A 23,737-nucleotide genomic window follows, 5' to 3' on the forward strand; every position below is an offset into this window, starting at 1 on the left:
ATTTAAATACATGGCTCTGATCCCATCTGTCAAATTAGAAACCACAGAAACATACATTTAAATTAACAATTTTATTGTTGTTTTCATCCCATAGAGCATTTCCCATCTTCCATAAATGAAATAGCAGTAGTGTGACAGACGGCAAATGGTACGATTTACAATAAACTAAATACATTCCCACCTTAATTTAGCCTCAAAAAAAAATATTTTTTGTTGTTCAAATAACTCCACTGAATGTTCATTTCTTTGAAGTCATTAAATTGTCAAATTATTTTGCTTACTGGTTTCAGATGAAGACAGAGAGCACTCTGTCAGAGCGCCAGTAAAGAAACAGAGAGATGGAAAGAAAAGACCTCTCAGCATCTCTCCCTCATCCCTCTCTTTTGTAAAGCCACCCAGTCAGACTCTTCTCTTCCCTAATCCCCCCCTTTTCCACTCCCCTAACATCTATTAATGATTTTAATGACTCCCAACCTTCCCCCCCACCCTTTACTACATTCAGAAAATAAAATGACACCCTCTAATTCTTTACAGGCACAGTAGGGGCACTACAAACACCACAAGGACAATTAATTAAATCAGAATTACCATAATAGTTCTATCAATCATAATAATAACAAAAAACAATGTTGCATGTGTGTGGGGGGGGGGGTTAGAAAGTTAGCAAATATGGTCTGTTGTAAATAAAAGACAAATAATTAGTGTTCCCAACCCTAACAAACCCACTACTACAGGGGAAGTGGTATTGGTGTCCACATGAGCAGACTACACAACTTTGTACCTTTAGTTCATGGTGTGATGTCACAGTGGCTGTTAGACTATCAAAACCCACTGCCAACTAGTAGAACGGTAGAGTAGCCTAGCTAAAATGATGCAATTCCTCAGCCTGACAACAATGAGTCGTCACGATTACACAGAGAGAGACAAGTCTACTGCTTCTAGGCCTACATGAGGATTGTGACGTCGTAACTTTAAGGATGCAAGTCCAAACTGAAATCATGTGTAGGACATCAGAATGAATCTGGTCACACAAAAAGATGACAAGCCTGCACCTAACCTGGACAGTTTTAGTTTAGATCAACAGTCAGCGTGTTGGAGGAGGATGAGTTTGAGCAAGGCACAGCGCATAATCGCTAATCTTGATCACATAATGAGTAGTTATTTAGAAAGCCAGGTAATTTGGAGATCAGTGATTCTGAACAGTCCAACTGCAATGCACCAGTAGTCAATCTCAAACATGCATGATGACAAGGGGTATGATGTCATAAAGAGTAGCCAACCTTCATCAGAACATGGAGACAACATCCATTCTGTAGCAAAGAAGTTAGGCATAGAAAAATATCCAACAGAAAGAAAAAAGACATAATTCAGTGTCGTGATGTATTAATAAATATGAATAATGCAGTGAAAACAAACGTACAAACTTATTTTTCAAAATTCAGCTCTGCCAGCGCATAACCCTAAGAAATACACATTAAAGAAGTATTCTGCAGTACTCTTCCCTAGACAGTTTGATGACATCTAAATTAAATCAAATATTAATTGATTGATTTCTGAAGCTGGCTGGAGTGTCGGTGTGGCCAGTGACTGATGCTAGAAGATTCTTTATCTCTGCCTTTCTCTCTCTTCATCCAGTCATCCCTCCATTCCCTAGACTGGACTGAAGAAGCTTCTTTCTCCCTCACTTTCCCACCTGTCACCTTACAGGTAGAGAAATTGGAATGAAATGTATAAAGTACTCTGTTATAAATCATCTAGACAGTACTTTCCCTTTCAAGATAAAAAAAAAAAAAACTCATTCTGAGCAGCCAGAAAGTTTGTTTGAATCAACTACAAAGTTGCGTTTCTTTCTGGTTTGTCTCACATTGTAAAAAATTGTCGTCAAGGGGCTATGTGAACCTAAACGTGCATTCTTTCTGCACAAGAGGAGTGGTACTTTCAAGACTTATTCAGGTAACTTGCTAAACCAGGCATGATTGAATAGGACCTTGAGTTTTGGAAAATCCCTCACTTACGGTCAGGGCCCATATTCAAAAAGTCAAGAGTGCTGAGCTAGGATGTATCAGTGCTCTCCTCTTCACTATCCCTCTCTTTCTCTCACCGTCTCAGATTGTTCACCTTTCATCCTTCCATCCCTGGCTTTATCCCACTAAAAATGTATTTTTTTAATTCTCTCCCTGCACTCCATCTTCACCTCCATTTCTCCTCAACTTGCTCCCCTATTTATGCTATAGTTCCTTCGCTTTCATTCATAAACCCCCCCCCCCCTTCCCTTCACTCATAGAACATGTTAGTAATATCAGAGTCCAGGCTGTAGATCCAGACCAATAGGGGGAACGACATTAAAACGAATGACCAGGACACGCCCTTGAACACCCTGCTCACAGCAGCAGTCATGCCCCCTGACCCTTGACCCCTCCGCCGGCGCTCCCGCTCCTCCTCCTGGCGCTCCACGTCGGTACCCGGCTCGATCCAGTTCCGGGCCAGGAACTTGAGGGCCTCGTCCATGAAGATGACTGGAAGCGACATCTTGAGGACCACAACCCACTGTGGCCACGACAGAGGGCGGATCTGGAACACCACCTGAATGGGAGAGAGAGAGAGGGGGAGAGAAGGGGAGGGGGGTGGTTAGAAAATGAGATAGAGAGCACAATATAATGTAACACACACACTTCCCTGTGCAGCAGTGGTAATGTTTTAGATTTTGTCTAGTCTTAGTCATTTTGCCTAAAATATCAGTCTTGGTCCCATTTTTTTTACATTTGAATAATGATTTAGTTTGTCAAAAATAATGAAAACAATTTTAGTCAACTAAATGCCCTTTCATTTTAGTCACATCACATTTGTATCGCCTCATTAACCTATAGTCAGGCGCGAAAATCTGATATCAACTGGAGGAGACAATTTCATTACATTTTCTCAAGAGCAATTCCTGGGGGAGACACCAAAAGTAGTGCTGTAACACATAGCCTACGTTGTAATATGTTAAATGTATATTGAGGGACCATAATCACTACTACCGGATAACTGATAGGTACAGTAGTTAACTGAAGGATTGTCCCAACTTGTTAAAATGTTTAAATCATTATAATACTACTACTAATAATAGCTATAGCAGTGTTCCTTATCAGTCCAGTGTGTACCTGGTTAAATAAAGGTGAAATTAAATAAAGTTCCCTGGCGACAATATAGCTTTTGCAACGAGACCATTAAATATATTTTAGACAATGGTAGAAGAGGGTGTAGTTCTGTTCAGTTTATTGCTAACCTTATCACAGGGACTTTGAAGCACTACAGCTGCATGCTGATCTTGAAATAAATTGAAGATAGCAAATCCATCTTTGACGACACCACATAAATGGAATAGGTACTAGCTAGCTTGATAGTCAATGTTTGCTTTAGTTTGCGCGCTAGCTCTGCAAATTCCGCTAGTGTGTGAACCCTGCCAACATTAAAAATAAAAATAAACATTGATATGGCGCGATTGACTGGATTAACCTCACGTCAGTTACCTGCATTGAGTGCCTTTCGGACAGTAGATACGAACCCTCTATTACCTTGCCAGCTAAAGAACTGGCAGTGGATCAAACCATTGTGAGGCAAAGGGCGGGGGGGGGTCACAATCTTTTGAAACTTAAAAACGCGCTATTAAGTGTCTATAATCAGCACAAGTGCTTTCATTGCGTATTATTAATATTATTGAAATTACATAGTTATGTTTACAGTGATATATTGGGGGGGAATCATATTTTTCCCAGGGTGGGGGGTCGTCGCCTATAGTAAACATACATCACTTACTTCCATGTGCACAAACATACATAGCCTTGTCCTACCAACATATTCTTCTGCATGAGATCCTATTCTTCCAAAAAGCAAAAATAAAAATCGATTCCCAAGTCCCTTGTGCTCGTGTCCGATTCACGAGTCTCTATGGCTGAAGTTCGAGTCCGCTATATCTGACTGGGTAGCGCGTAGTGAGTTGGATGTGGCGGAAAATAGTCAACTAGTTTTAGAACGGCCCGCGATATGCTTTATTGAATGTAAAACGCGGCCTGCCTATGCATGACGGAAAGAAAAATATATATTATGGGTCATGTCTTTTGAACGGTAGCCTAAGGGATAGAAAATCAAGCCATTCTCTGTGGAAAAGACGGAGGCGTGGCTACGTTGGTTGCAGAACCTGTATATGAAATTCAGTGGGAAAGGTGGGAGGATTCGAGCGAGACTACAAAAAAAAATGATACTTTTCTATAACCTACTCAAGGGAGAGAAAAACATAGCTAGGCTGTTGTTTTACTATTAAAATCAATGCTGTTATTGTTTTTAATTTCGTAAAATGAGCTTGTGTTTCTTAACCAGGCAAAGGGTAACTAACTAGAAGGTTAGCTACGAGGAAGCAAGAGACTTCAGCACGATGTGTATAATCGGAGGGGGAGCACAGCCCGTCTGCCCACACTCATCGCTTGCTGCCCCGCAGCTCAGCAGCTGATGTAGGCTGTGTGGGGCATCCTTCCCACTACCGAACAGAAATCCGCTGTGCATCTGTGCTAGAGGTCGACCGATTAAATAACTAGTTAACTACACATGGTTGATGATATTACTAGATATTATCTAACGTGTCCTGCATTGCATATAATCTGACTGAGCATACAAGCATACAAGTATCTAAGTATCTGATTGAACGGTGGTAGGCAGAAGCAGGCGCGTAAACATTCATTCAAACAGCACTTTCATGCATTTGGCAGCAGCTCTTCGTTGTGCGTCAAGCATTGCGCTGTTTATGACTTCAAGCCTATCAACTCCCGAGATGAGGCTGGTGTAACCGAAGTGAAATGGCTAGCTAGTTAGCGCGCGCTAATAGCGTATCAAACGTCACTCGCTCTGAGCCTTCTAGTAGTTGTTCCCCTTGCTCTGCATGGGTAACGCTGCTTCGATGGTGGCTGTTGTGTTGCTGGTTCGAGCCCAGGGAGGGGCGAGGAGAGGGAAGGAAGCTATACTGTTACACTGGCAATACTAAAGTGCCTATAAGAACATCTTATAGTCAATAACTACAACCTAAAACTTCTTACCTGGGAATATTGACGACTCATGTTAAAAAGGAACCACCAGCTTTTATATGTTCTCATGTTCTGAGCAAGGAACTGAAACATTAGCTTTCTTACATAGCACATATTGCAGTTTTACGTTCTTCTCCAACACTTTGTTTTTGCATTATTTAAACCAAACATGTTTCATTATTTACTTGAGCCTAAATTGATTTTATTGATGTATTATATTAAGTTAAAATAAGTGTTCATTCAGTATTGTTGTAATTATTACTTTTAAAAATATATATATATTTGTTTATTTTATTAAATCGGCCGATTAATCGGTATCAGCTTTTCCGGTCCTCCAAAAATCAGTATCGGCGTTGAAAAATCATAATCGGTCGACCTCTAATCTGTGCTGCTAATATTGATTGTGCACATCAATGAAAAGCTCTCAATCTCTCCCAAAATTATTGTCCAGTCCATTTAGTGGTCAGATTTTAATTACTGCGATAGTTTCTTGCGCTTTAGTCAACTGAAATGAAAACTAAATGAAAATGATTTAGTTTCCTGAGTCTATTTAGGCAGTTATAGTCTCATCAATTGCCACTGAAAAATAGGTGTTTGACTAATATTTTATTGTTGTTGACAAAATTATGCCAGATGCACTCACACACACACATACTTACAGGCAGGGGGTCAACGTAGAGGATGAGGAAGTGGAGCGCCATGGAGAGACAGATAGCTCCCACCAGCCAGGGGTTGGACCAAGGAGGCATCTTCAGCAGGGACTGGTTTTCTGACAGACTGAGGACACACACAGCGGAGCTCAGAAATGGACCAGAACAAGCTCAAAAGATGACAATAAAAAATTGATACTAAACGCAACAGAACTCTGGAATAAGAATACAAAGTCAGTAAAATATCCATACTTCTATTAAATAATCTCTAATGTAAATCTGTACTCTACTGAATAATCATGCATATCATGATCATAAAGAAAGTGTTTAATTCGACTTATAAACATCTGTGTCTGATGATTGAAAAGAGCAACAGGTGGGAAACACATGCCATAGAACTGAACGAAATGTACAGTCGATATTCATATGTAGAATGTACTGTGATTAACAAATAGAAACAGTTCGTACGAGAACTAAACCCGTTCTGTGACGCGTCATAGATAGTGATCTCTATGACTGACGCCAAGTACCGCACAGGATTATGGGAGTTGTAGTTTTAGTAGCGTACCTGTTGAGGGCGTTGCACATCTCTATGGTAACGAGCACAGACAGGGCCATGGTCATGGGGTAGGGCGACTCAAACACCGAGCACTGAACCCCCGCAAACTCCCCGTGGCCTTCACCGCACTGGAGATAGTGAGACTGAGAGGAGAGAGAAAGAGCAAGATGGGGAGGGAGTGAGAGGTTAGACACGGTAAAGTAAGAGAAGTGAGAGAAGAGAGGGATGTGTTCTTACCAGTTGGTAGAAGGAGAGTTTGGGTCCATCGTGTGCTGCCATGAACCACCAGGCTGCAGCTCCTACTGTAGCTGCTCCGACGTAGCCTGAGAGAAAGGTCAAAAGGTTAGATGGGTATATTCTCGAATCCCAGCTGATATTGTGATGTAAATCAATCGTCCACAAAGGTTATTTGTATAATGCTTTTTACAAATACATTGGTCACAAAGTGCTTATGAGGCTACATCTGCAAAGTATACAATTTCAAAATACAATAACCCTGTCTGTTCATAATCTATAACCTCACGATGCGGTATCTGCCACAGATAAACCAAATATACTCACATCCGACGATGAGGTATCTGCAGAAGAGCCATCTGGAGATGAGAGGCTCCTTGGGGGAGCGTGGGGGGCGGGACATGATGTCTAGGTCGGGGGGGTTGAAGCCCAGGGCAGTGGCCGGGAAGCCGTCTGTCACCAGGTTGACCCACAGCAACTGGACCGGGATCAGGGCCTCGGGCATGCCCAGAGCAGCCGTCATGAAAATACTGGAGGGGAGAGAAGAAGGGGGAGAGGGGTTGGGATGGTGAGAGAGAGGGAGGTATACAATATAATAATTCAGAAATCCTCTCTCACTGTCCCAGACTACTATTATCCCTAAAGTTAATCCCTTCAGCCATCTCTCTTTTTTTTAAATTGTCCTTCTCTATTGTCACCTGACCTAAAGCATACTCCTCTCCTAAATGTGCACCTCCGTTCTGTTATCCTTCCCCTTTATTTAAACCTGTAACTCACCACGCTCTCTTCCTCCCTCATTTCCATCCTCTAACCCATCCCTCCAGTACCACTCCAGTACCACTCCATCACCCACGCCTCACCCTCCCTCCCCCTCTCCTAAGAAGTATCCTTTAAACTGTTTCATTTAGTTATAGATTGCTCTCCCCTTCCTCTCTTCCAATCCCTCTCGTCCCCCTATCCTCACCAGACAACCTCTCCTATGTTGGAAGAGATGAGGTATCGTATGAACTGCTTCATGTTGTTGTAGATGGCTCTGCCCTCTTCTACAGCCGCTACGATGGTAGAGAAGTTATCATCAGCTAAGATCATCTCTGAGGCGGACTTGGCAACAGCCGTGCCTGAACCCATGGCGATCCCGATCTCTGCCTTCTTCAGGGCTGGCGCATCATTCACTCCATCACCAGTCTGGGGGAGAGGGATGAAGGGATGGGAGCGAGCAAGAACACGCAGTGAGTCAAAACAGGGAAGAAACGCATGAAAGGCCCCACACAATGCAAACATGCCTTCTCAATGCAGAGGAAGAATGTTACCGATGACAACAGGTCCGTCACTCAATTGAACAGTACTTTATTTTTTAAGTGTCAGAGTAGAGCTCTAGACAAGAACACTGCTGCCAACAGAGAGAGATACACACACTCACACCACCTCACCATGGCTGTGATGTCATCGAGGCTCTGTAGGTACTCCACGATGCGGCTCTTGTGTGTGGGTTCCACACGGGCGAAGCAGCGTCCGGTACGACAGGCCTGCCTCTGGAGGTGGGGGGGCAGCTCGTCAAACTCCCTCCCCGTCAGGCCCCCTGAGAACGGGTCGTCCCTGCCCGCCTCCTCCTCCTCCTCCGTGATGATGCCCACGCGACGACAGATGGACATGGCCGTGCCCTTGTTGTCACCTGGGGGCGTGAGGTAAGAGGTTAGATGGAGAGATGACACCCAGCAGGCAAAACGGTTTGAAATCGCGTTATTAGGGCCGGGATCGTGATAATCGTTAGTGTTTTGTTTACTTGCCAAGATACTAAGTGGATTTAACTTCGAGGAAAAAAGCTCTAATGTCACATTTATTTCATTTTCCAAGCTAAAGCACACAATATTTGAAATACAGCCAGCTTTTTAAAGGACAAAAGAGTTGTCTGCATCGAGTTTTCATTTTTGCCATTGAAAAAAAAAAATTGCAATACTGATATCGTCCCAGCCTTTCACATTATAATATCATTTTAAGGTAGATGAGTGTGAGGCTAGAAATTCTGTTCAGTTGACTTTATTGAATCCCCTTGGATAATGCGTCTTGGGTCTCCCCATCCAAAGAGCATGTATCACAACACAACAAACAGAGGGAGTGAGGGCAAGGCGTGTCTTACCTGTGATCATGATGACGCGGATGCCAGCCTGCCGACACATACGGACCGCACCAAGCACTTCCTTCCTGGGGGGGTCCAGCATCCCCACGCAGCCCACGAAGGTCAGGTCCGACTGGGGGGGGCATTGTTGTTTATTTAACACTAATCAAATAAAAAACTGTATTGAAGTGCCTTTACAAACCGCAACACTTTACAGTCAAAAAGTTATAAAATAAGAGATAAATAGGCAACCAAAAAGCAAATGCAAGAGATTAATAAAAGTGCATAATTACACAAAGGATACATAAAATGAGTTAAAAATCCCCCAAAAAATAATATTTAAAATCACCCACCTCGTAATCAGCGAAGGTGGCCGAGTTCTCCAGGTTGAGAGAGCGTATCTCGGGAGGCGAGTCCCGGGTCGCCATGGCGAGGCATCGGAGGGTGTCCCGCCCCGTGGCCCACTCCCTGACGGTCCCCTGGAGCTGCTCCCGCCCCGCCGGCGTCATGGGCACCCGCGCGCCCCCGTTCACCCGAATCCAACGGCAGCGCTCCAGCACGCTCTCCGGAGCTCCCTGGGAGAGAGACGACAAGACATACAAAGTGAGGAGATGGTGGACAGAGAGTAAGAGAAAGAACTCAGCAGAAAGAAGCACGTAAGGAATAGAAACGACAAGAAAGAGCAGAGAGAGAAAGGGGGGGATAGAGAAGTGGATAAGTAGGAGTGAGACACAGAGACACACAGCTGACCTTGACAAACATCTTGGCCCCGGAGGCAGAGCGGCTGAGTTTGTTGGGAGAACAGAACACTGACATGGACTTCCTGTCACGGGAGAACTCCAACGTCAACTCCTTCCTCATCAACTGTTTAATCACCTGATGGAGAGAAGGATAGAGAGAGGAGATGTATCATTCAATCACTCTGCCAGGAAGTAAATTAGGTCAGCACGTCTCAATGGTACACACACAGGTTATTTTTATATTACAGACACACACACCGAGCAGCAGGCAGTAGCTCTCTCGACGGCAGACAGTCCTCTGAGGTCTGTGTCGAACACGTTCATCTTCTCCACCAGACAGCACAGGGCCGTCTCCGTGGCCTCGCCTACCTTCTCATACACACCCTTAGACTGGGACACACACCCCCACAGGTTAAGGGTCAACAACAATGACATTATTTGAATGTATTATTTCAAACAGATGCTACTGGACTGGAACAAAAGTAGCTCTCCAGGACCAGAATTAAGAAGTGTCTGTCGTGCAGTGATTATGGTTGGGGCAGCAGGTAGCCTAGTGGTTAGAGCGTTGTGCCAGTAACCAAAAGGTTGCTGGATCGAATCCCCGAGCTGACAAGTTAAAAATCTGTCGCTCTGCCCCTGAACTAGGCAGTTAACCCACTGTTCCCCGGTAGACCATCATTGTAAATAAGAATTTGTTCTTAAATGACTTGCCTGGTTAAATAAAAGGTTACAATTAAGTGTGTTATCGTGTGCAGTGACGACAGTAAGAGCCATTTCAATTGGTGTGTTATGGTGTACAAAGTAGGCTGGAGCTGTTCTCACCTCGTTGTAGTCCAGAGAGGAGTCGTTACACAGAGCACAGATAGAGGCCATCTCCACCAGGCCCTCATACTGACTACACTTCACCACCGTCTCATCCTTATACCTGTTGGAGAGAGAGAAGGACAAGGGAAATAAACAGAGGGAGAAAATTAGGGAAGAGACAGAAGGGTGGATATGGAAGATGATAGGGTAAGAGAGAAAGGGAAATAAGGCAGAACGAGACCAGAGAAAGAAAGTAGTGGAGGAAGGGAACCAAATATTAAACCGATAACATTTCTCAGCATCTTAAAGGTCCAGTGCAGTCAGAAATGTGATTTGTCTGTGTTATATACATACAGTGCCTTGCGAAAGTATTCGGCCCCCTTGAACTTTCTTCAAACATAAAGATATAAAACTGTATTTTTTTGTGAAGAATCAACAACAAGTGGGACACAATCATGAAGTGGAATGAAATTTATTGGATATTTCAAACTTTTTTAACAAATCAAAAACTGAAAAATTGGGCGTGCAAAATTATTCAGCCCCTTTACTTTCAGTGCAGCAAACTCTCTCCAGAAGTTCAGTGAGGATCTCTGAATGATCCAATGTTGACCTAAATGACTAATGATGCTAAATACAATCCACCTGTGTGTAATCAAGTCTCCGTATAAATGCACCTGCACTGTGATAGTCTCAGAGGTCTGTTAAAAGCGCAGAGAGCATCATGAAGAACAAGGAACACACCAGGCAGGTCCGAGATACTGTTGTGAAGAAGTTTAAAGCCGGATTTGGATACAAAAAGATTTCCCAAGCTTTAAACATCCCAAGGAGCACTGTGCAGGCGATAATATTGAAATGGAAGGAGTATCAGACCACTGCAAATCTACCAAGACCTGGCCGTCCCTCTAAACTTTCAGCTCATACAAGGAGAAGACTGATCAGAGATGCAGCCAAGAGGCCCATGATCACTCTGGATGAACTGCAGAGATCTACAGCTGAGGTGGGAGACTCTGTCCATAGGACAACAATCAGTCGTATATTGCACAAATCTGGCCTTTATGGAAGAGTGGCAAGAAGAAAGCCATTTCTTAAAGATATCCATACAAAGTGTTGTTTAAAGTTTGCCACAAGCCACCTGGGAGACACACCAAACATGTGGAAGAAGGTGCTCTGGTCAGATGAAACCAAAATTGAACTTTTTGTCAACAATGCAAAACGTTATGTTTGGCGTAAAAGCAACACAGCTCATCACCCTGAACACACCATCCCCACTGTCAAACATGGTGGTGGCAGCATCATGGTTTGGGCCTGCTTTTCTTCAGCAGGGACAGGGAAGATGGTTAAAATTGATGGGAAGATGGATGGAGCCAAATACAGGACCATTCTGGAAGGAAACCTGATGGAGTCTGCAAAAGACCTGAGACTGGGACGGAGATTTGTCTTCCAACAAGACAATGATCCAAACATAAAGCAAAATCTACAATGGAATGGTTCAAAAATAAACATATCCAGGTGTTAGAATGGCCAAGTCAAAGTCCAGACCTGAATCCAATCGAGAATCTGTGGAAAGAACTGAAAACTGCTGTTCACAAATGCTCTCCATCCAACCTCATTGAGCTCGAGCTGTTTTGCAAGGAGGAATGGGGAAAAATTTCAGTCTCTCGATGTGCAAAACTGATAGAGACATACCCCAAGCGACTTACATACCTTAAGGGAAGATTTCGGCAGTTGCCGTATGGTTAGTGAGAAAGTCCATATTGCAAATGTACGGTCCCTTACTAGACGTCCGAAAACGTTTGTAAAATTCGCGGACGGCGTCGGGCCGAGCGGCAGGGCCGGACCTACCGGGAAGTCATCAAATGAACTTTGTCGGACATTCGGTTTCCGTTTTACAAAAATAATACGATTTTGGTCATTTTTCCACTGTCCCAGAATATCCCACAGGGGGGCATAAGCAATCATATTGCTATTGGACAAAACATCACGATTCACGACGGGGCCTTATCTCGAAAACGGAAAATATTTTGAAGCCGAAACTCGGTGAGCGTAGGTTTGGCATAATGGGCAGTTGGCCCCGAACAAGATGGCGTCCAGGCCTCAACGGTATTGAGTTATGGCCATTTATCTGGGATTAAAGGTCCAAAATGAAAATAGAGAAATTCTTTTTCCACTTCATGTCAAAGTCAAGGAGCCTCCGGTGTCAATAAAAAAAGAACCAGCCATTTATCTATCGTCATTTAAGAGAAATCGTACAATGACAGATTGGTGATGTTTACGGATAGGTGTTTTTTTTTCAACGGTTACAGATCCAGTTGCAGGGTGTTCTTACGAATCTTTTTAAAGTGTGCTGCGGAGCTCTGCGAGATTTCAGTGATTTTCTATGATTTTCTGAAATAACACACACTCACTAAACCCTCTGTAAATAACTCAGTTCTTAACGTAAAGACTTAAAACTCAGGATTCTGTAAAGGCATACCCCAATCAGGATAGGGGTTTATTTATAGCTTCCTGTGCCAACCGGAAGTGCCTTAAATGATGTCATAGTGGCAGTTTCCAAGGGTTAAAAAGGTCAGATCTTTTCAAAACTTCATATGTGTGATTAGGCAATCCCCATAAACTGTAAGTCAGTCATTTCTCCCAACAGATGTCAAAGAAAAGCTCTCACACACACACACACACAGCAAGGATGGAGTGACAAAGTGCGGTGCTTAAAGACACAGAGAGCAGGCAATGGCATTACCATAATCCCTAGGCCGTGCCGAGTTCAACGAGATATCCCGCTTGACCGTAGCTCGCTTGCATTTTACAACCATATTTTTATTTTTGGGTTACCAGGTGCCTATTTTAAACAGTCCATAAAGCACTCAGGGCGGCCCCCATGGATAGAGGGTCGTAGTAGGGTACTCCCATAGCGGGCATGGACAATAGGAGTCCCGGTAAATGCATTTACAACCACATTTTTATTTTTGGGTTACCAGTTGCACAACAATGCACGTGCATTTGCAATATGATTCTATAGTGAAAAAACATCACCAAATGGACATGATGAAGTCAACACAACGAGTGATGGAAAGGAGCAACTATCACTGCCAGGCCATCCCGAGTTCATCTGGCCAGTCAATTTTGCATTTCTGCAGGATTTTTGAGCATGTCAAATTTCATATGGTAAATGCCCATTGAACCATATTGCAAATGCACGTGCACTTGCAATATGATTGTATAGTGAAAAAACATCACCAAATGGACATGATGAAATCAACACAACGAGTGATGGAAAGGAACAACTATCACTGCTCGGCAATCCTGTGTTCATCAGGCCAGTCAATTTTGCATTTTTGAGCATGTCAAATTTCATATGGTAAAATACAACTAAAGTATGTTGATACAGTTCTTATGTGTGTAATTGACACAAAATTTGAAAGAATTACAAAAAACGGTCCAGAAAGCACTTTAAGGGTGTGTGAAGTTTTTTACAAAATTTTGACATTTTTGACTTTTGACTTCCTATGAAATTATATTGAAAATGGACAAAACATATTACTTATGCGCATGTAAAAAAAAAAAAAAAACATGATAAAATTGGACAAAAGTATATTCATACAGTTCTTACACATGTGTAATTGACAAAAAAATCGAAAGAATTTCGAAAAACGGTCCAGAAAGCACTTTAAGGGGTGATAAGTTTGACAAAAAATCATTTTTTCAAAATGTTGCTTTTGGATGTTGACTTGGGTGACATTTCCAATATGAAAAACCATGGTGGAGCGGATTCGCCACCTGTTGAATTTTTAAAGTGTTACAACTGGCAATTGCCATATGGCATTTGCAATACACTTTGCATGAATCAACGCCGAATTGGGTGGTATTGGACAATGTGTATATGGTTTGTCCGATGCCAATGACTTCCCATTCATTTTTGTCCATTTCAGGGGGGTATTCCCTTACAGCTGTAATCGCAGCAAAAGGTGGCGCTACAAAGTATTAACTTAAGGGGGCTGAATAATTTTGCACGCCCAATTTTTCAGTTTTTGATTTGTTAAAAAAGTTTGAAATATCCAATAAATGTCGTTCCACTTCATGATTGTGTCCCACTTGTTGATGATTCTTCACAAAAAAATACAGTTTTATATCTTTATGTTTGAAGCCTGAAATGTGGCAAAAGGTCGCAAAGTTCAAGGGGGCCGAATACTTTCGCAAGGCACTGTGTATATATATATATATATATATATATATCCACACTGAGGTTGGAATAAAAACAAACTGAATTTATGAAAGATTATCATGTCCGTTTGACAAGACTGCCTGATATTTCTGCCTGTTTTGGTGGGATGGAGTTTTGGCCTGCCTGGTGACGTCACCAGGCGGTAAAATTAGTTAATACACCAATAAGAAAGAGTTCCAAACCCCTCTGCCAATAACAGCTCGTTTTCATTTTTCCTTTCCCCACTCAGACAGTCACAGCAAAATTGGGGATGAGTGATTCATCATGACATCTAGTGCTTTCAAGACAACTGGGAACTGCCCAAAAAACAAGGTCAAATCATGATGCCCCTGATCTTCAGGTCAGAATGTTGGAGCTCTAGAAAAATGCCAGAGTTTCTGACATGGAATTTCATTTCGGGTGACCATTCAAAGCTATTTTTCCCAGTTGGAGCTTGTTTTGTTCCCGAGTTCCCAGTTGTCTTGAACAGACTGAAGTCGGATATTTCCAAGTTCCCAGGTGTTTTGAACGTGGCAATCATCAGTTAAGGGTTAAAGGTTAAAGGCACTCACACTTCCCCTTCCGGGGCGTAAGTAGATCCGGTCACCGAAAACTCACTCAGGGCGCATCGCTCCCCTGACACACTGTCCACAACAAATATCTACACACACACACACACACACACACACACGGTTAGAAAATACACTCTCAATGTCACAAACAGTAAGGTTAGGTCAGCATCAGGCTGAGTGTCAATCAACATGCCAAACCATTCCACTTTCAGGTCAGCTCCTATCTCAATTTTTCCTCTCCCTCCCTCTCTCACCCGGTGGACAGACATCTGGTTGGTGGTGAGGGTGCCAGTCTTATCGGAGCAGATGACGGAGGTGCAGCCCAAGGTCTCCACAGAAGGCAGACTGCGGACGATGGCGTTCTTCCGGGCCATGCGTCTGGTCCCCAGAGCTAGGCAGGTGGTGATCACAGCGGGTAGGCCTGCAGGGGGGGGACCAAGATTGAATAGGGTGAAGGAACGGTTAAATACATGGTTCCATCATGGTTCTTCCGAGTCATGTAACAAAAGTACACTGGCTGATCTACTGTGTTTATCAAGTTACAGTCTACATGGACACAGAGAGGAGCTTTGTTTTATTTAACTAGGCAAGTCAGTTAAGAACAAATTCTTATTTACAATGACCGCCTACCAGGGAACAGTGAGTTAACTGCCTTGTTCAGGGGCAGAACGGCAGATTTTAACTTGTCATGCTCAGGGATTTCATCCAGCAACCTTTCAGTTACTGGCCCAACTCTCTTAACCACTAGGCTACCTGCCGCCCCAAAAGAGAATTCATTTTGGTTTCATATGGAATTTAGATTGCTCAAAATAGAATGGAATCGAATCATGCTCTACTTTGTGTGTTACAGACAGACAGTGGTTGGTTCCACCACATACCCTCAGGGATGGCAGCTACAGCCAGTGCCACAGCGATCTTGAAGTAGTAGACAGCCCCTCTGAGCCAGCTGCCACCATGGACCGGGTCATTGAAATGGCCTACGTTGATACCCCACACTGCCACGCAGATCACTGTGATCACCTAGAGGGAGAGAGGGAGCCTGTTATCACAACACTGCCACACAGATCACTGTGATCACCTAGAGGGAGCCTGTTATCACAACACTGCCACACAGATCACTGTGATCACCTAGAGGGAGCCTGTTATCACAACACTGCCACACAGATCACTGTGATCACCTAGAGGGAGCCTGTTATCACAACACTGCCACACAGATCACTGTGATCACCTAGAGGGAGCCTGTTATCACAACACTGCCACACAGATCACTGTGATCACCTAGAGGGAGCCTGTTATCACAACACTGCCACACAGATCACTGTGATCACCTAGAGGGAGCCTGTTATCACAACACTGCCACACAGATCACTGTGATCACCTAGAGGGAGCCTGTTATCATAACACTGCCACACAGATCACTGTGATCACCTAGAGGGAGACTGTTATCACAACACTGCCACACAGATCACTGTGATCACCTAGAGGGAGAGAGGGAGCCTGTTATCACAACACTGCAACTCACAATACAGCTGACAGAATAAATAAAAATAATGAGGGAAAGAAAGAGCAAGAGACGAGAAAATAAGGAAAGTCCTTGTACCTTGGACAGCTGTTCCCCAAACTGGTCCAGTTTCTGCTGCAGCGGTGTCCTCTCTGGGTCTGTAGCAGCCATCTCATCACGAATCTTCCCGATCTCAGTCTGCACCCCAGTAGCTACCACCACACCTATAGCCCTGCCTGCCGCAATGTTGGTGCCCTGGAAGAACAATGATACAAAGCGTTGACAATGCCCCGTGTTGGTACTCTCTACAACATCAGTTTGATCTGTAAAGCAGCATACATTGGCATTGTGCTACCAGCTCATTTCCAGATCAAAGACACAGCAATAACACCGAAAAATGATCCAGGGGAAATAATGTATGTATGTATGTATTACATACAGGGAATAGGGTGCTGTTAGCTCGTTTACCTGACTCTTTAGAACTGTTAAGTAGATATCACACAGTATATTATGTGTTTGTGTGTGTCCTGTGCAAACAATGCGAGTGATGTTTTATTCAACAAACGGTTGAGTCACACCTTTGACACTCACATCAAAGTGCGCACACACACACACGGTTGTGTGTTCTGGTTCCTCTCTCACACCATGTCTCCCATTAGATCAATAAACCACACACACTCAAACAAACAAATGTGCTGGTCTATTTCTAATCAGATAATGACCCCCTAAAATACACCCACCCTCCTCCACCACACACACTTACAGAAAACAGCATGTTTTTCTTGTCCTGGTTGACGGCTCGCGGGTCAGGCACTGGGTCTGTGTGTTTGATCACAGACACAGACTCCCCCGTCAGGATAGACTGGTCCACTCGCAGCGTGGTGGAGCGGATGGAGGTCAACCGGATGTCTGCTGGGACTTTATCACCCACTGGGGGAAAACGGGACAGAGGTGATGGAGACGGTTTTTCAAGTCAAGTTCAAGTCTTACATAGCTGAGGATAAACACAACATGGCCAGAAGTATGTGGACACCTCTTCAAATTAGTGGATTCGGCCATTTCAATTACACCCATTGCTGACAGGTGTATAAAATCGAGCACACTGCCATGCAATCTCTATAGACAAACATTGGCAATGGAATGACCCGTACTGAAGTGCTGAGTGACTTTCAAAGTGGCACAGTCATAGTCAGTTTGTCAAATTTCTGCTCTGCTAGAGCTGCCCCGGGCCACTAAGTGCTTTTATTGTGAAGTGGAAACGTCTATGAGCAAAAACGGCTCAGCCGCGAAGTGGTAGGCCACACAAACTCACAGAATGGAGCCTCCCGAGTGGCACAGCAGTCTAAGGCACTGCATCGCTGTGCTTGAGGCGTCACTACAGCCCCGGGTCGGACCCCAGGCTGTGTCATAGCTGGCCGTGATCAGGAGAGCCATGAGGCGGAGCACAATTGGCCCAGCATCATCCGGGTTAGGGGAGGTTTTGGTGCGACACATTGGTGCGGCTGGTTTCCAGGTTAAACGAGCAGTGTGTCAAGAAGCAGTGCGGCTAGGCAGGGTCGTGTTTCGGAGGACGCATGGCTCTTGACCTTCGCCTCTCCTGAGTCCGTAGGAGAGTTGCAGCTATGGGACAAGACTAACTATCAATTGGATATCACAAAATTAGGGAGAAAAACGGGTAAAAGTTCCCAAAAATTATAAAAAGAAAAACAACTCGGGTGGAGGCGGTTATAGCAGCAAAAGGGGGGGTACCAACTCCATATCAATGCAAATTTTGGAATTGGCATTTTGGAATGAGATGTTCGCCGAGCATGTGTACACATACTTTTGGTCGTGTATTTGTTGTTGAAAAATAAACATGGGTTTTAATAAAAATTCAACGAAAAACAAGCAAACTTATTAGAACGATTCACTGTCCTGTTTATATGGTGATAACGTATGTGGCGCGCATGCAATGCAACTTCTGGAAAAGTGTGAATGCAATCTGTAAGATGGTTCCAATATGTATATTAAACATATGGACATTCTCCCTTTATATGGGACCGTTGTCCAGCTACTGTATTTAGACATAGTCTACTTTTAAAATAAGTTGTTTCGCTTTGTTTAGAATTATTCAGCCTTTTTAGGCCTTATCAATAATGAATGTAATCTTGCTTATTGACAACATTTAGCATGTCCAAGCTCAGACATAATGCAACTTACAGTAGGCCTAGCCCCTATTTCAGTGTGAATTCTATGTATATGTTTTCACATTGAAGACATGCAATTACTTAGAACAATGTGGACTACAAACAGGTTCAAGTTAACATACTGTATTTAGCAAAGATGGGACAAGTCTAAATTTTGTTATTTTGTTTCTGTAAGCTGTTTAACAAACTACAAACGGACTAACATTGGAATTGGAGTTGATTCCAAGGCAATGCATAAAAGACCGTACATATTTAGCCATGGAGCACGTTCTGATTGGCCAGTGAGGGGCCAAGCCTTGGCACACCCAAAATGTATTAATTCATCAAAACCCAGCCCTTTCGCGTCCATGCCAGCACAACTATGGTTGTGAAAATGTTTTTTTTTTTCTGACACTGCTAGCGCTTAGATTGACCATTGTGTTAAGTTTGTTCAAATACAGCCCATAATACCTTAGAACAGCGAAACTAAATCCCATAGACTATCATCATATTTCCTCATAAAAGTTATTTTTTTTATGAGCTGTCAATCAACCAAATTCATTGGTAAACATTTCAAACCCTGCAAGGTCATTGGCTCAAAGGGATAGACAGGCAGTGATGTGATGATTGATGAGATAAAAAAAATGTAAAAAGTTCATGTTTAACAATCCTCCATGGATGAATCCCAAACAGCACCCTATTCCCTAACTCTGGTCAATATTAGCGCACTATAAAATGGAATAGGGTGCCATTTGGGACACATCCCCAGTGTAAACTGTGATTGGTGTCACAAAGTTCCCATGCTCTTTAAGCCAAACATCGCCACAGTGAATCTCTCTGAGTCACACACACATAAATAAAAAAAAACACTCAACCCCCATTTCCTCTGTTACTTCTTTGAAGCTCTAAGTATAGAAACGGATCGCCTTGAGGATTGGACAATTGGAGCGGTCTTAACCCTTCGAGCTGTGTTGTCGCTAAGTCGCACAGATATTTGAAACTGACCCGCAAACTGCCTTTTCAGTCAGAAATGTGTAAATAGTTTCGAGAAAATATTTGACCCCGTCTGGCGACAATCCCAGAGCTTAGCAAGATGCAGTGATATTGGGTATTGTAGGCCTCTTCGAATATCACATCAACTGGCAGCAACTTGATTAAAACTTAATTTCCCATAAAAACCTTTATTTGATTTCCATGATGCTGCGAGGGGAAAAAAAAAACCCATTACAGATTAAAATATTTCCAAGGCTAACTAAACATCTTATTTTTGGAAGTTTAAACAACTAACTCAGTCAATAATAGAACACTTTGTGTATGGGATTTGCTAAATGGGATTTGTAGTTTGTTTCCCCCTACATGCCTGCCACCTCCACTGTGTCTCCACTCCCCAGGTATGTATAGAACACAAGGGACCTTTGAGGAGTTACAGAATTTGTAGTTTTTTCCCCTACCTGCTATAGTACCTCAATAACATACGTGTGTTTTTTGAGAGTTGCTGTTCTTCTTTCCATTATTGGAGGACTTCTAATATAAAGAACACTTGGGCAACACTAGAGGATGGTGAGATTTTTTTGCCTACCTGCACAGTACCTCAACAATGTTACCAGTCATAGTGTAGAACACTGTGGTCCCTCGATGGACTTGTAGTTGTTCTACCTACCTGCCACCTCCACTATGTCCCCAGGTACGAGGTCCTTAGCCCGGACCCTCTGGACACTCTTCCTGTCCTGTCGGTACACCTTCCCCATCTCAGGCTCATACTCCTTCAGCGCCTCTATTGCATTCTCAGCATTACGCTCCTGGAAACACACACGTGAATGAACACACATCGTCGCACACATTAATACATTTGTTTATACATGAACACACACACTAATGCAACATGTCAAAACACTGTGTGACTTTACCTGCCACACCCCAACGATAGCGTTGGCGATGAGGATGAGGAGGATGACGAAGGGTTCCACAAAGGCTGTGATGGTCCCCTCCCCTTCCTCGAACCAGGCAAGAGTCTGTCAGAAAAGAGAGACAGGTTAAAGAAGAACATGTTTTCAAGAGCCAAGAGAGTATGTGACAGGGATGGTAATATTGTGAGGATATAAAGAGTGGATAGGAATGCTCAGAGCAAAATATAGAAATAGCTATAAACATGTCTGAATGGCATTGGTAGGCTGAGACTTAGCCATTTATTGTAAAGTTACAGTATTTACAATAGTGTTTGTTTAGGTCGTCTGTGTGTGTTAGTGTGTGTGTCCTTACGAAGGAGATGCAGGCAGCCAGCAGAAGAATTCGAACCAAGAGATCCTCAAACTGTTCCAGGATCAGTTCCCATAGCGACTTCCCTGGAAACACAGATATGGAAAGAATGTAAATGCAGGGGGGAGAGAAAAAGAGAGCAAACAGGGCGAGATAATGAACATCTTACCTTCTTCTGCCGGTAACTCTGCATCATGGAGTTCAGAAATTGAGAGAAAGAGAGAGAGAGTTATTAACATGTAATAACATTGCTATTATCAGTCATCACTGTAAATATCATCATCACATTACTAAACATAGGCCTGCCTAACTTCGGTGTCATTACTTCATAGTAATCATTGAAACAATTGAATACTTGCGTTTTTTTATTTAAGGGTGAAATAGGGGTCAAGGGTTAGGTTTGCATCCAAAATGGCACCTATTCCCTACATAGTTCACTATTTTTGACCAGAGTCCTATAGGCCCTGGTCAAAAGTAGTGCACTGCATAGGCAACAGTATAATTTAGGTCACGCACTAGGACTGTGACATACCGTTTGGGCCCCATCTCTCCTTGCTTTTCCTCAGCTGTTCGCAGCTCAGGCCTGTCGACTCATTCACACAGAAATACCCCAACACCTCCTCGACTGTCTTAGTATGGGCATTGTCCATCCCTGAAAGACAGTGGGATGGTGAAAGGGAGGGGCAGGAAGATGGAGAGGGGGGAAGGATGATATTGGGGGGAAAAGAGAGAAAGTGAAGGGGGACGAACATCAGTAGGCTTACTTAACATTGAAACTTAACTAGTGAAAATAAAATTAAGAAAAAAATGGTGTACTCTCCATTCTATTCATACTCTCACTGCAGTGAATGAAACATTCCCACAATATGGGGACCAACTTGATTCTGTAAATACGATAATGTTGAGTTGGAGACCGAAATAACGCCTGGGGACGTTACAAAAGGAGCCTAGAGAATCAGGTGAGCAATTGCACCTGTTGCATGTAAATTACCTTGATTTACAACACCTGTTCGCTAGGGGATTCAACAAGACATGATGCAATAAACTTAGCAACCCCATAATATACTATAAACATGGAATCCTCCGTTAAATGCATTTAGCACAATGTATCGATGGTTCGAATAAGACACAATGTCAGAATCTCAGAATGTTCTTGAAATAATCATCTTCGCAGCATCCAACGCAGGTCTCAACTACTCACATTATTTTACAAATAAAATAAAAGCAAAGTTTGTTGATATACAAAGATAAAGTCTTGTTGACGAGCTTTTAAATATCTGCATTGAAGGTAAATGTTCCCTTCTAGGCCGATCCGCTGCGACGCCTTCAATACGCTAACATTTGCTAACTAGCTAAATGGCATTCTCAGAAACGGTAACTAGCTAATAATCTTGTTTGTACAGGACGTTTGCGCTCTAATAATGAAGGGAGACTTACCAGTACAATAAATATCCCGGTATTCCGTTGACTAACAACTAATTCAGAAACGTTAAGTAAATAACACAATATCAACACGAATAGGATTAGAAAACTACAAAAAGAAAACGTTAATTCCAACGACGATTTGAGAAATCGATCTATATTAACTGCTCGGCTATTTCTCTCCCACTGGATCACTAGCTAGCTAACGTTACGTCCTGAAAAATTATAAGGAAGGCATTGTCATAGAATAAGTCATTTTTCTTCAAGTACCACTAAGGCTTGTTGGAGGCGTATTCCTCCACTTTTATATTTGATTACAGCACCGATGTCGTGCGCTTTAATCCACCCGCTATGTCTTAGCTTTCTAAATAGCCGTCGCTTTATTTAATGCAAGGCCACAGAATTATACAGTAGTGCTTCAGTCGCAGAAATCGTAGGAGCAGAAGTTAGGCCAATTAGAGACCTGGGATTTAGACTGAAATGGCTGTACAGCGAATCAGATTGCAACAACTTCTATAAACCCGCCTACCGGTGATTTGCTGCAGGAGGGCGGAACCCCAACCTTGCCCTTGGCTCAGCGCTTGACCAATGAACGTGCTGTGCGACAGTCGTTTTTCAGATGATTGACTTTTTTACAACTCAATGGGTTCTGCAGGACACTCGATTCTCGTTGCCCCCTGACCAATAGTAATGTCCGTCAAGCAAAACAGGCGGGACGTGTATTTAAAGGTAAAGCGGATAGCTTCCTCCCCCCAACGCCCAATCTGTCACCAGAATACATCTAACCGCTAATAAGTGACGTGAAATATCGGACTCTTACTAGAGTTCCGACTTTCCGACCTGAAGATGACTGACATGATTTGAGTTCCCAGTTGTTTTGAACGGGGCATGTCTGGTCGCATATGTGCATAAGGTACATATGTGGTCAGACATTATGTTCGCCAACACCCCCCATCCTCCCTCCCTCTTTCTCACACACACACCTATCTGCTCTGTTAGACGTCACGTTAACAGCAGTAGGCTATTGCTCTTCTGATGCAACACATTATCCTACATCGTTTATTCTAGGCTATTACTCAAATCACATTTTATTTGTCACATGCTTCGTAAACAACAGCTATAGACTAACACTTACGGGCCCTTCCCAACAATGCAGAGAGAAAAAATATAATAGAAAACTACACAATGAGAAACGATAACTTGGCTACATAGCTACATATACACTGAGTATACAAAACAGAACACCTGCACATTCCATGGCAGACTGACCAGGTGAAAGCTATGATCCCTTATTGATGTCACTTGTTAAATCCACTTAATCAGTGTAGATGAAGTGAAAGAGACAGGTTAAAGAAGGATCTTTAAGCTTTGAGACAATTGAGACATGGCTTGTGTATGTGTGCCATTCAGAGTTGCTGGGTTTTTCATGCTCAACAGTTTCCTGTGTGTATCAAGAATGGTCC

General features: G+C 43.1%; 1 protein-coding gene across 1 annotated transcript; it reads right to left on the reverse strand.

Moving 5' to 3' along the window:
- Positions 1–56: 56 nt before the first annotated feature.
- On the reverse strand, positions 57–22,686 carry si:dkey-28b4.8 (sarcoplasmic/endoplasmic reticulum calcium ATPase 2). Its single transcript, XM_024398614.2, has 23 exons — positions 22,290–22,686; positions 21,385–21,504; positions 21,022–21,039; positions 20,856–20,938; positions 20,504–20,608; positions 20,257–20,395; positions 17,195–17,361; positions 16,531–16,686; positions 15,809–15,950; positions 15,185–15,351; positions 14,931–15,019; positions 10,179–10,281; positions 9,615–9,746; positions 9,367–9,492; positions 8,970–9,191; positions 8,638–8,749; positions 7,931–8,172; positions 7,465–7,685; positions 6,828–7,030; positions 6,504–6,589; positions 6,276–6,409; positions 5,717–5,834; positions 57–2,583 (listed from the first exon to the last, which is right to left on the reverse strand). Exons 2-23 carry the CDS (start codon positions 21,500–21,502, stop codon positions 2,275–2,277), a joined length of 3,192 nt encoding a protein of 1,063 aa, XP_024254382.1. The 5' UTR covers positions 21,503–21,504; positions 22,290–22,686; the 3' UTR covers positions 57–2,274.
- Between the last annotated feature and the right edge of the window lie 1,051 nt (positions 22,687–23,737).

This window comes from Oncorhynchus tshawytscha, linkage group LG34 (genome assembly GCF_018296145.1).
Source record: "Oncorhynchus tshawytscha isolate Ot180627B linkage group LG34, Otsh_v2.0, whole genome shotgun sequence".
Lineage (NCBI taxonomy): Eukaryota > Metazoa > Chordata > Actinopteri > Salmoniformes > Salmonidae > Oncorhynchus > Oncorhynchus tshawytscha.